At 40.0% G+C, this 14,271-nt stretch overlaps 1 protein-coding gene across 1 annotated transcript in view; it reads right to left on the bottom strand.

Moving 5' to 3' along the window:
* Nucleotides 1-1,246: 1,246 nt before the first annotated feature.
* The window catches only part of SPHKAP (SPHK1 interactor, AKAP domain containing), a 53,672-nt gene continuing 40,647 nt past the window's right edge, over nucleotides 1,247-14,271 (bottom strand). Inside the window, exons 8-12 of the mRNA XM_070945815.1 lie at nucleotides 8,051-8,224; nucleotides 6,349-6,435; nucleotides 4,065-4,117; nucleotides 3,785-3,969; nucleotides 1,247-1,390 (exon numbers count right to left, since the gene is read on the bottom strand). Of these exons, the coding sequence (XP_070801916.1) occupies nucleotides 1,247-1,390; nucleotides 3,785-3,969; nucleotides 4,065-4,117; nucleotides 6,349-6,435; nucleotides 8,051-8,224 (643 nt within the window). The remainder of the gene's footprint in view (nucleotides 1,391-3,784; nucleotides 3,970-4,064; nucleotides 4,118-6,348; nucleotides 6,436-8,050; nucleotides 8,225-14,271) is intronic.

The raw sequence follows: 14,271 nt of genomic DNA, 5'->3' as shown, positions 1-14,271 counted from the left end.
CAATGGATATTGGCAAGTTGTACTGGAGCTATTTACCAGGTAGTAAGCTGAAGATTTTTTTTACTGCAACCTAATTTACTTCCTTGATTACTGTATATATTAAAATCAGATTCTTTAGCTGTTACAAAGAATGTTTGAGTAGGATGAGAACTATTTTTCTGAGTAGCAAGGTACTAGCTTTTGACAAGCACATTTTTCTGTAAGAAAAATCTTGATGTTCTATACTTCAAATATTTACAAAAAAAGGATACATTAGTTTAAAGATGTTTAGAAATAAATTGTTGATAATAGTATGAAATATTTCATCAGTACAATCTTCTTATTAAGGCATAATGGAAAGCCATTATTTTCCAGGTTGGCCTAATTGAGCTTATTTTACTTTTGGAGTTAAATGACTATTTAATTCCTGACTGAACCCACTGCAAACTTACTCAGAGTACATGTTTCTATTATTTATTCAGAGATTGGAAATAATTTTATAAAGCACATGAGTCATTGTTAAAACTGGGAAACGCTAATATTTTGACAATAGCCATTCAGGCAGTTGTCTAGAATTCCCAGTGACACTCGATTCTACTAAAGGACAGACCAGCATTATACTCATTGAACATGAGTTTTAATAACTCATTTAAAAAGCTGTTGGGTTTAATTCTTTCAGCAGAACGGACACACTTGTGGAATGACTTTTAGGCTTTTCAATGCAGTGTCAGTATAGACCTTAATTTGCTCTTTGGGAATAGATTGAAAGCAGAACAATATAGAATTCATTTAAGAACATCTGATATGAATTCATTTGTCACTGTATAATCATTAGGCATTTGAAATGCCTTTATAAATACAAAGTTTTTTTAATAAAAAAAACTGAATTTTGTTACTGGGATTCCAGTTAGCAGTTAATACGTAGCTGGCAGATTATGGAAAATGTTTTTTTCATTTAGATTTTGTTAAAAAAAAAAAAAAACCCACAGTCATTTAACTGCATATCCTTTTCTTTTCAAGAGCAATGCATTCAAAATTACAAAGTCCTTCATGCAGTAATATTTTACATTGGCTCTTCACTTCTCTCTTTCTGCCCTGTCCTCCCTCCTCACTTCCCTTCTTTGCACTGCTTTGGAACGGTCATGACGTAGCAGCAGAATGGATACTTTTCAGCTCTATGTTGAGATTTTGAATAAAACAGGGCCACTCACAGATCACTGCCGCTAAAAATGGAATAAAAATACAAACAATATCTTTCATAAGGTTTTTATCCTAGCTCAAGAAGCCAGTCAAAGAGGCTCAGAGTTGGCCCTTTACTTTCTTCATGGAGCTTGCAAAATTGTACCACAGCATGAAAGATATCACCCACCTTCCAGCACTTCTGGTGCACAAACTGCACAACATCTAAAAACTGGAAGAAAAAAAAAACAATTTTTAGACAAGGTTTTGTTTTTCCCTTTTTCATTTCAAGCTAAGAGATCTAAACGAATACACATTAATTCACAGTTTAATTAGTGAAAACAGCTGTACCAAATGTTGTGCATGTAGGAACTGGCCTAAGTCATTGACTGCAGACTGATAGCCACATCCATTGTGCTGATTCACATGTTGCTACTGATCACTCAGCTAACGATTAATGACAAATCAAATAATCCACATACATTTACTAAAGAATTAAGAGACACTTGGTAGAAATGAAAACACTATTTAAAAGTAAATTGTAAAAATAAAAGGTATGTACTGTTTTCCCCATAACTGACTCTGAGGACAACTGGGTTATAGGTTTCTAAAACAGCTCAAATGTCTCTGTCAGTGGAAATTAAAACATCCAGTACTGGATCTCTATTTCAATCTTAGAGCAGCACAAAATCCTAGAGAAGTATGTTTTACTCTAATATGCCTCAACAGAGCTTCTGACATTTTCTTTTCACTTCAGACAGTGGTATTACTAGTCACATTGCACCGTGCTATGCTACATTACATCATATACTACTTTTCTTTGGGGTTAGAAATATTTTTCTTATATTCTTTCATTTTGCAATGAATATCTAATTGCTCTTCTTTTTCTCATTGCTTTTCTGGACTATTTGCTATCAGAGCATGGTATTCTAACTTTAAACACACATTTAAATATGTTAAACTAGCAAGTAGATTTCCAAAAACTAGCTTGCAGACTTAATGCATTTCATCTTTCTCACATAGGTTTTAATAATTGATTCAACTATTTACAAAGCTGTCAGCTGTTTCTGTGATAGAATTTGGGCAGTTGTTACTGAATCTGCATTTAAATAATATTTTAAGTTTCTCAAATGGTACTTCCCCCTAAATACCTAACAGTAAGTCAGCTGTATTGAAGGGTCACTTGATTATTTGGTTCTGCAGATTCCTATCATTTTTGCAGCTATATTATTATAGCAATGATATACTTCCCACTATTTATGCAACACTGGTGTGTATTGTAGAAGCAACCTATTTACACCATGAGCTTTGGAGTGGACCTCAGCTTCTACAATGCCTTCCAAAGATAATGCTGCTGATTCTGAAGTGAGTTGTTCCAAGCTACCAAAGGGGATTAGGTAAGAGGGAGCAGAATATATGTAAAACTTGTAACACCTACTTTATGTAAGCTATCACTTTACATTTACCTGCTTGACTCACTACTGTAAATCTAGGCCTGATTTACAGACATGATTGTTTCTTACAGTTGTGAATGAACAGATTTTTATTGTGGTGGTGGTAGTGAAAATAACTTTTAAGCAATACCGAGCAGCATGTGAATTGTAATACTGTCAGTTTCTGGACTGCTATCTTGTGTGGGCATGAATCAAACACATTTCATAATATGAATCAATGAAAGGTAATGCACAGGCTTAGATACAAGATGTTTGGCTTTAAATCCCCAATTATCCCCGGAACACATGATACAGAATTAATATGTCATAATCTCTTGATCTTACTTAGAGCAGTGTGAAGACAAAAAGATTTTGTGTATATACTACTTGGAGCAGCTTACAGAAATGATGGCATAAAGATGCAACAAAATTACAGTATCTCAATGGCAAAAGCCAATTTTTTTTTTTACTGTAAGAAGACAAAAATCCATTTTTTTTTTGTTATTGCAATTTTCTGTCTGAAAAAGTGACATTTGTCTCTAAATACTGTAATCTCATTCTGATTACCCATCATGATTTAGCTCCTGGATATTTATAGAGCTATGACTCCTGTCAAGATCTTGTTTGTCCCATATATTCTTCTGGAAAGGATTGATGAGAGCTGCCACCTGATATGAAGCCTCTGGACTAGGAAGCAAACAATATACACTCTCGGTAGCTGTCCCCATGCTGAACATGCTGAATTTCTCAGACACAGACCGCTCTTAGTCCCCCTTGCCTTTCCCAGATTATTAAAGATTAAAGATTATTAAAGATGTTCTACTGAATGATACACAGGATATCCTTTTGAGTACATTAATAGCTGGAAATTGGGTTTGGTATTTTATTTTATATATTTTCTTGCTTGTACACTATTGCCTACCATAGAAAGCGGTGATCAGTGGTGGGTATTCAGCCGGTTTGGAGTAGTTTGGGTGAACTGGTGATGGCGACTGTGGGTGTGTCCACCCACCCACCCCGGTGTAATACTGTCCTATTTAGCCACATTTTTGAGGCCGGGCGCATGGGCGAAAGGCATGCTGCGTGCAAAGCGAGAGTGTGCGTGCATGGTGAACTGGTGATTCTATGTGAAATCCACCTCTGGCGGTGATGGTATATTAAACAGTGGAATCTATCCAACCATTCACAAATACCTTTTCAATTCTGTGTTCCTGAGATTTCTTAAAATAGATCATGGGTATGCCAAACTCCGATGCAGCAATCCATTGAAGTGTAGCACGCAATTCTGCATCAGGATATTCTGGTTCCAGATCCACGTTTATCACCAAGAGATCTTTCTGCTCATTAGTAGTTTCAACAGTCAACCCAGACGTGCCCGCTAAAAAGTGAAAGTATGTTTTTTCCTCTTTAATTTCATGAGACAAATGCTTAAGAAGAAAATTCCCCTGCCTCGTTTTATAATGTATGACTTACCTTCTATCTTTTCTGGTAGTTTCTCACAGAAAACTCCTCCTTCTGTTAAATCACTTTAAGAAACAAAAACAAAAAACAATGTTTACAAGGAACTTTGGCTCTTACTACATATTCATTCTTTCATGAATCTGTGATTACTTCAGATAGATCAAGAAAAGTAATGGTTTTATTATGAACTATGCTAACAGAAACCTACTGGTAAAGCAATGATAGGAATGATAGATGCTTTTTTTGTGTTTTGCACCAGCCTTCATAATTCCTTGCCAAGGGAGGCATATCTAGACTCTCTTCAGTTACTTTTTTCTACCAGAGGCCTTCTGATTCAGATTTTAAATATTTAAAGAAATGCTCAGCAAATCTAGAACAAAACTCAAGGTAGTCTCAAATCCACGAGTCAGCACGGTGGGTGGGGTAGCAGAAGGCAGAAGCTTGCATGCTTGCCCAGTTTTTGAACCTCAGTCATTAATTCCATGCTATGCCTTTATAGAAGAAATGGGTATTATGGATTTGAACACTGATTGTTAAGGCACATGGGATTTTTAAGATCATTAATTTCTGCAATTCTACTCAAAAATGTTCATTGCATTAAACTTTTATCAACTGAATTCAATATTCAATATTGTGTTTATTTAAAAACATAAATTAAACATAAATGTCCCATTTTTGCATTCAGAAAGATGCATAGAGGTGTTTCTGCTTTGTCTTCATTCATTTGCATATTTGGATTTGATTGAATGAATGAAATTGGACTTGAACATGTCTGTTTTTTAGAACTGCACACTAAATATATATAGGATATGGTTATTGGAATGTAAAGAGGTTCCAAAATTGAGATACTGGAAGACATTTGTATAAAACAACAGTATATTTTTATTTTTGTGATAAATATTGCGCATGTATTGATAAATGGTTCAGTTTTCCAGATTTAGATTATATAAGCATATTTCACATACCTGTTCAGAGCTTTAATGCTTTTAGACAAATGTAATAGAAATAAACTCAAACAAGAAAATATGTTTAAAATATGCACCATGTTAATTATCTTTTCATTTTGAAATTTACAGCTTCTCTTCATCTTAATTGAATATGTTCTGAACAAGCCTAATTTGTTGCTAAGAGATATCCTCAATGAAATGAATGCAATGCATTACATAGAGGTTGAAATGCAGAGGTGGGCTATTAATTGTCCTCAGAATGGACAAACTTGACAAAAGCAATATAAAGAATTATTACTTCCCAATATTTGGAGATCATACTTTTTTTTAATATAATTAACAAAGTGGCAGTTGCTTTTATTTTCAACCATATCATAGTCCAGTCCATAATCAATTTGCAGTCAAGTACATCTTCAGTATAAGTTGCATAAGCATCTTTGCCAAATCAGGTATCCACCACCCTATTCCAATGCATCTGATTTTCCTAAATGAGGAACTAAATTTCACTTTGCTATTTTCAACTATTTTTTTCTAGTTTGTTAAAGTTAATTTGAATTTCTCCCAAGCTTAAGCTCAGCGCTGGTTGTGAATGCGCACGCTCACAACCAGCGAACTAATGTGCTGAAGCTGACTAGGCTAAGGACACTAATCAGATGAATACCTGGAAGGCAAAATTTTTTCCCCCCTATTTTCCTTCCCACAAACTAAAGTGTGTCTTATACTCCGAAAAATACGGTACTTAAACTTCAGCTATAGTAAGTTACAAATGTGATATTCTTTCTCTGCATATCTTTTGCTATTTAATTTACAATCCCTCGTATTGTTTGCTGTTTGAGCTAATAAAATGAGTGGAAATGTGTGAATGCTTGTTTGCTACCTGCCAAGTGCAGGACTTGGGGCTGTAAGAGTATCAGTCTTCAAAATAAACAAAAATGTGTTGCTAGATAAAAGCATTTACATGAATTACTGTCGACAGCTCCAACAAAAACAAAAGTAGCTATGTACCCTTAAATATTACGATAAGGCTTGGGAGGGAAAATATACATGAACTGTAACATGAATTTGTATATGTAAACTTATTTAATATAAGGACAGAAAGTTAATTTGCACTTTGTAATGCATTGTAATATTTGTATGAAAACTAGACATTTTTATTAAACAGTAATTATCAAACTTGTAATTAGCAACTATAGGGTTATATTGCTACTTGAAAAACAGCAACTGGAAAGCATCAAGATAAACTATGAAGCTTTGGAAAAGTTTGCCACACTGTACACATGGTGAATTTTTTATATTAAAATGAAATGATGTTTATGTAGGATGACTCCCATACCCAAACAGCTACTTACTTAAATGCATGAGAAGATGGTATGTTTTCCTGATAAATTTCCAGATCCATAATGCCAAGACTGCTAGAGGTACTGCTGTTGCCATTGCTGACAATGCAAAAATGTTAATATTAATGCTAGTCTGCCCCAATACGCACTTGAACACAATGTTAACCCAAAGTGACAGGCAGAACTGCTACTTTTCTATTTGTCAGAATGAGGGCAGGTAGTTCTTTGCTCAGCAAACCATTATTAACAGAGCAAAAAAATAAGGGAAAAAAGCAAGGGAAACTGTTGCAGTAGGTATATATTTAGTGATATTAAGTACTACTAAAGAAAGAACTAAATCTGAAGTATGTGTTTTGAAATGGAAATGTGTTTTCAGCCCAGGATAGCAAATTATCCTTTTTATAAGGTAATTTATGCCTGCATATGAACCAACTGATATTAACAGCAAATGTGTGAGGTATAACATTTAAAAGGTATTGCTTTGAATTGCTGACAGGCGATATGAACGCTTAATGATATTGGATCAATGATGATTGGTTTATTTATGTTCCAATTATCAGTTGATATTGCAATGATGAAGTATTTAGCAAGTTTACATTCTAAATGCCTCTACTTTAAGTCTGATCGCATTGTAATCCCTTTAAATATCTTTCCACAAACTCAGAAACTTCTTATAAAATAATTTGGCAGTGTGACATCTTATATCAATCTGCAGCTCCAAATACTTGATTGCTTTGGCAGCACTGAGCCACATAATGTGAACACTGAAAACAATAATAGTCTCTTAATACAAATTATCAATCTTGTTGGACAAACGATCCAAGAGTGCAATGGCAAATTATTTTTATGAAGAGAAAAGTCTTAAAACAGTTGGGAATTTATCTACTTTGCTTGGTATCTATGTCAGCACAGGGTTAGATGTAAGCATTTAGAAAATGTGAATGAGCCATAGAATGAAATATCTGTAAAAGGAATAGATTATTCAAGTTATTTTTTTCCTTTATAGACTGGCCATTCAGGCCTAATATAGCTATATAGATCTACAATATCCTGAAACTTTGTCCTTGATACTCCCAGTCATGTAATAAGTCTGAAGTTCATGACAGAAAAAAGGCGCCTTAAATAGTCATATGTCCTCCAGACTTTTCTACTCAGATTTCTACCCTAATGATGAATGAGAACTTGGTACAGGAGAGCAATGTGCAAGTCACCCAAATAATATATGTGTCAGCAATATGGAATGGGAAAAAAATGAGCTTGATTGACCAATTAGCTTGTCCCTTAGTGTTTTTCTTATGGGAATGGAAAACAATTGCTTTGGGTTGGATTACAATTTATTATTATTATTGGTTAATCTTTAGTGAGATTCACAGCCTTTGAGGCTGGTTAATAGCTCAGCAGCTCGAGTCCTAACCAAAGACCTAGGAACTGTTAAGGTATCGTCGGAGGATGTAAGCTGTTCCGAGTAAGGTGGTTTTTTGTAGAGTCAAAATGTTCAAGTCCGGCAAATTTAGAATTTTTATTATTATTATTATTATTATTATTATTATTATTATTATTATTATTATTATTATTATTTTGCATTATTTCTAAAGCTATAATGAGGTCTCCTGGAACCCAGTATGAAAACTAAACCTCTTTTTGCAGAATTCATTTTGAGAAAACCGCAAGCCAAACATTTATGCAGTTTATAGCTTGAAGAGCACAAGGTTACCTCATAGATCTCTCGCTGAGTTGCAAATAGCTGCTTGTATCATCAGGATTGTTTGCCAACTGGCACCAGCTGCTACATGTACTTTCTTCACTGCTGCTAAGAGGGACTGGAAACTCTTCCACTGCTGTATTGTCCACAGAGGCTTCAGATTCAGGGCAACTATGCACTGTCAAACTGATTGATAAAAGAAAAGATGTTCCTGATGAAACAAGACTATCCTGTAATTCTTACAACTGAAATAATTCCAGTTGTCAACACCCTTGTAGCAGTCATGGAATCAGACTTTAATGCAATTTATACTGCCTTCTTTGAAGATGCATCTGTTACCATATATTTTATGAGAAAAACTAAAATGGTATTCTCTCTTGTAAGGATTGCAGTCTGCAGTTGGTACCACTATATACCACCTATAATTCCATTCCCTTCTGCTCCCAGACAAATGAATCACCTTTTCCATCTGTTGAGGAGCAAAATTAAACTACAGTTTGCTTCAAGGACAGGGAAAATGGGAGAAAGAACAGATGATTAGGAAAAGAATATAATTAAGAGTTTTAAGCAATGTGATTTTTCTTGCTAGGTCAATACCTGTCAACAATTGTAATAAATTCATCTCTTTATCCACTATCTGATATGAGGTGAGTGGTGATCAGATAATGGGACTATTCAGCGGCAATGCCACAATTTCCAAAAATTCTCTTTACAGCTGCTTTCCTGGGCCTGGCAATCACACAATCTGTCCCTTTTCCATGAAAACATATAAATGTTTTCAGGATCAGGTAAGGGCCCTATTGTGTAAGTTAGTAAGACCAATGACAATAATTGGGAAAGACTGATAAAGTGTCCAAGTTTTTTGTGGGATGATATATTTCTTCATGATTGAAATAACTTGAACCTTCAATTCTAGCCCAGTTATCTGTATATTTGGGAAGCTTCAATATCCAGTATTTTAAAAAGTATCCCATATAAAAGTAAAATGAAGTCATCCTCAAAGTATTTTTCTTATCACATGGTTTGCAAAAAGAAATTCTATACTGCAATCTAATTTAAATGGGAAAAATCGTTTTGTTGCTGCCATTGCTAAATGGCTATGAATCAGAAATCCTTTATAATTTACAACAAATGCCCCAATCTATAAGTAGATCCTAAATTACATCTACATACCTCTGCTATTCAAACAGATTCCACATAAATCCCATGTAGTAGCAAAGATGATGTTGGTGCAGCAGAATTTCTCCTAGAAAAAGCAGTGCTCTATAATCTGGTTTTGACTTCAAAACTTTCTCTGACCTTCTAACTCACCTATATTTTTCCCCACCAATGCCCACCTTCCTGCCCGATTCCTCAAAATTTTCCTTCTGCTCTTTATGCAAGAAGACAAGCACTGGCAGCAGTGAGACAAGAGGGGAAGGACATAGGAAAATGACACAGCCAGGAAAGACATGAGGAGAGGAGTGACACTGTACACTTGCTGCTGTGTTTGGAACAGGAGGGGAAAGGAGAAAAAGAATACTGACTTGAGACAAGTTACTTTGCTTTTCATCTTTGTGGCACCAGTATTAGATTGAAAGAAGTAAAAATGCTGCATTATTAATAAGTAGTCCTCGACTTACGACCACAAGTGAGCCCAAAATTTCCATTGCTAAATGAGGCTAAGTGAGATGCACCCTATTGTGCAATCTTTTCTGTCAGTCTTAAGCAAATCACTGCAGTTATGTGAATCATGTGGTTGTTAAATGAATCTGGCTTGCCCCATTGACCTGGTTTGTTGGAAGCTGGCTGGGAAGGTTACAAATGGTAACCTTCAGGTTGCAAATGGTAATGGTAATTATATGACCCCGGACACTGCAATTGTCAGAAATACATGCCCGTTGCCAAGTGCCTAAATTCTGATCACATGACCATGGTAATGGTGCAATGGTGGTAAGTGTGCAAAATAGTCATAACTCACTTTTTTCAGTGTCATTGTAAGTTCGAACAATCACTAAACGAATGGTGGTAAGCCGAGGACTACCTGTTCCAAGATTTGAGTGTGCAGCAGCATATGCTCTGGTATCCATGCTCAACAGTCAACAAGCTAGCTCAGGGGTATGAAACTCACACCGTCACAGCGTTATCATGTGACTTTTTCTCCCTTTGCTAAACCAGGTGTGGCCAGCGCGTGACTTATCCGGCCCACGGGCTGCGAGTTTGACATTCCTGAGCTAGCTAATAATCAGGCAGCCACCAAGAAACCAAAGTATTTCATTTTTTTAAATTCTTCATCCTGTTTCTTGGATTTTCTCTATTTTCATCCTTTCTTTTGAACTGGTTTCCTTCTCTTTGCCTAATTTCTAAGCTATCCAAGTTGTTAATTATGCCCTTTCTTCATACTAGGGTTTATTTTTGTAGGTTTTTTAAATCCTGTTTTCTCTTTTCATATTCAAGATTGCTGGTTTGGTGGATGATGAACTAGGCTGCCTACAATTCCCCAAGGTATCTGCATACAATATTCTCAGTTGCCATTGTGTTAATTATACACAATTTCCCCTTTTTTAAAATCACTTTGTTATGGCTAAGAAGGAATGTATGAGGATGATATATATGTGTATATCTGTGTAGGTCAGAGTTGTGAGTGCATGAAAGAGCAAATCATGAGTAGTTATTTTAAATCTATTTATTTATTTATTTATTTATTTATTTATTTATTTATTTATTTATAATTAAATTTATATACCGCCTTACTCCCGAAGGACTCAGGGCGGTGAACAGCCAGAAAGTAAAATATACATAATACAAACGTTAAAAACCCTTTAAAATACATTAAATACATTGGCCAGATTTAAAACACCCCAATTATAAAACCAATTTAAAAACAATTAAAAAGGGAGGTTAGGCCAGACCAGCCTGCTGGAATAAGAATGTTTTGAGGGCGCGGCGGAAAGTATGCAGATCCGGGATCCTCTGTATCTCCGGGGGGAGCTCGTTTCAGATGGCAGGTGCCCCCAAAGAGAAGGCTCCCCCCCGGGGGCTGCCAGTCGACATTGTTTGACCGACGGCACCCTGAGAAGACCCTCTCTATGGGAGTGTACTGGTCGGTGAGAGGCTATTGGTGGCAGAAGGCGGTCTTGTAGATACCCCGGTCCTAAGCCATGGAGCACTCTAAAGGTGGTAACCAAGACCTTAAAGCGCACCCGGAAGACCACCGGGAGCCAGTGCAGCTCACGCAGGAGGAGAGTCACATGGGAGCGCCACGTCGCTCCCATAACCACCCGTGCGGCCGCATTCTGGACCAGTTGGAGCCTCCGGGTGCTCCTCAAGGGGAGCCCCATGTAGAGAGCATTACAGTAGTCCAGGCAGGAAGTGACGAGGGCATGAGTGACCATGCGTAACGATCCAGAAAGGGACGCAACTGGCGGATCAGGCGAATCTGATAAAAAGTCCTCCCGGCCACAGCCATCAAATGCTCTTTTAAAAACAGCTGTGAGTCCAGGAGGACACCCAAGTTGCGAGCCCTCTCCGTGGGGGCCAACGACTCGCCCCCAATAGTCAGTGATGGCATCAACTGATTATATCGGGATGTCGGAAACCACAGCCACTTGGTCTTGGATGGGTTGAGCCTGAATCTGTTTCTCCCCATCCAGATCCGTACAGCCTCCAGGCACTGGGACATCACTTCAAGGGCATCATTGGGGTGATCTGGGGTGGAGATGTACAGCTGAGTGTCATCAGCATACTGATGGTACTTCACCCCGAAAACACGGATGATCTCACCCAGCAGCTTCACATAAATGTTGAACAGAAGGGGCGAGAGGACCGACCCCTGTGGCACCCCACATACAAGGGGCCTTGGGGTCGACCTCTGCCCCCCTGTCAACACAGACTGTGACCGGTCAGAGAGAAACACTGTGCCCCCCACCCCTAACTCTTCCAACCAATGCAGCATGATACCATGATCGATGGTATCAGAAGCCGCTGAGAGGTCTAGTAGGACCAGGACAGAAGAGCAACCCCTGTCCCGAGCCCTCCAGAGATCATCGACCAATGTGACCAATGCCGTCTCCATGCTGTACCCAGGCCTGAAGCCCGACTGGAATGGATCTAGATAAGCCAATTCATCCAGGTACTGAGGAAGCTGTCGCGCTACCACACTCTCAACAACCTTTGCAACGAAGCGAAGGTTGGAGACTGGACGATAATTAGCCAACACTGCCGGGTCCAGGGAAGGCTTCTTGAGGAGAGGCCTCACTACCGCCTCCTTCAAGGCGGCGGGGAAGACACCCTCACTCAAGGAAGCATTAATAATCCCCTGGAGCCAGCCTCGCGTAACCTCCTGGGAGGCCAGCACCAACCAGGAGGGACACGGGTCCAATAAATATGTGGCCGTGCTCAGTCTACCCTTTATCCTGTCCACATCTTCAGGAGTCACAGAATCAAACTCTTCCCAGGTAATATTCTCAAGACCTGCCTCCATCATCCCCCCTGAATCTACCCAGTCAGAGTCCAGGTTTTCCCGAATCTGAGCGATACTGTGTAAAGTCCTCGGCTCTACCCTCCAAGGGGTCCTCCCGCACTCCCTGGTGGAGCAGGGAGTGGGCCACCCTAAACAGAGCTGCCGGGCGATTATCTGATGATGCAATAAGAGCGGAAAAATAATTACATTTTGCCGCTTTTATCGCCACTAGGTAGGTCTTAATATAAGACCTTACCAGTGTTTGGTCAGATTCAGAGTGACTGGCCCCCCAACTGCTCTCCAGGCGTCTTTTCCGGCACTTCATCTCCCTCAGCTTCTCAGTGAACCAAGGAGCCAGGTGAGACTGGCACCGGGTCAGAGGCCGCAAAGGCATGACCCGGTTCAAAGCTCCAGTGGCCGCCCTATCCCAGGCGCCACTAGGTCTTCAGTCGAGCCGTGAGCCAGAGCCTCAGGAAATGGCCCAAGCTCCATCTGGAAGCTATCTGGGTCCATCAGGTGCCTGGGGCGGAACCACCTCATCGGTTCCACCTCCCTGTGGCGGGGTGTGGTGGTTCGAAGGTCAAAGCGAAGGAGGGAGTGATCTGACCATGACAAGGGCTCGATCACTATATCCCCTATCTCAAGATCACTCAACCACTGACCAGAGACAAAAACCAGGTCCAGCATGTTTCCGCCCGTGTGAGTAGGGCCATGAACTAAATGGGTCAGGTCCATGGCTGTCATGGAAGCCATGAACTCCCGAGCCATCTCAGACACCTCACCGACGGATGGCAGGTTAAAATCCCCCATGACCATAAGCCTGGGGATATCAACCGCGGCTATAAGATTGAGCAGCTCGGGCAGGGCTGCCGCCACGTGGCAGGGAGCCAGGTACATAACCAGCAAGCCCATTTGAACCCCATGACCCCATTTCACAAGGAGGGACTCACATCTGGCCATCTGAGGAACAACCATCCCCCGCCCCTCCCCTGTGACCTCGGCTGATGAAATGCGCGAAAACTGGGTGGGCACATTTCAACGAGGGGGACCCTGCCTCCTGGCCCAACCAGGTCTCCATAATACCTGCCAGGTCTGCTCCCCCCTCCTGAACTAGATCACAAATGAGGTGGGCTTTATTTACCATGGACCTGGCATTGCTTGCATCAGCCAAAGGCCCAGGGTCTGAGGGTCTGTGCAACCTGGGGAACAAGAGGAGCATTGGGGGCCGGAGCGCGCTACCGCTCGAAGACAGCGAGCGCACACTCCCATAACATGATATGCCCCCCTGCTCCCACTATATCTGCCCCTCCCACCCACAGTACTGATATAATGTCCATCAATAGCACAAGCTCTAACCCCCTCCTTGACCCTGAGTCCCGCACCTCCCGTATCGCGCTCTTCAGCCGGACCAGGCCTCCTCCCCCGCGGGTTCTCCCCCAGACCCACACAAACCACCCCCCTCCCAGAACCCTTTAAAATCTTATCTAAAAACAACCCCCTCTTCACAACATGCCACCTCTCGGGATTCCAAAATCCATCATCAAGGTAGGCCCTCGATAGTGAGGAGGGCCAAACCTGCAAGAGGGGGAAGTCTCGCAACGCAAGAAGGTCAGCAGCCTAAACATCACAAAAAACATAGGTGGAGAGTAAACTGGTCAGGGCTTCACCAGATAGTCCAATAGTACTGGGTCAAGAGTAGCTCTTCGTACCAGGAGCTGGGCTTCACTGCCCTCTCATGGCAATGGAAGGGGCCAGTGTTGTCCCACCACATTCGGAGGCTAATTATCCCAGT

This window comes from Pituophis catenifer, unplaced genomic scaffold (genome assembly GCF_029215685.1).
Source record: "Pituophis catenifer annectens isolate HBS135680 unplaced genomic scaffold, rPitCat1.0.hap2 SCAF_6, whole genome shotgun sequence".
NCBI lineage: Eukaryota > Metazoa > Chordata > Lepidosauria > Squamata > Colubridae > Pituophis > Pituophis catenifer.
This window is presented reverse-complemented; position numbering and strand designations above follow the sequence as displayed.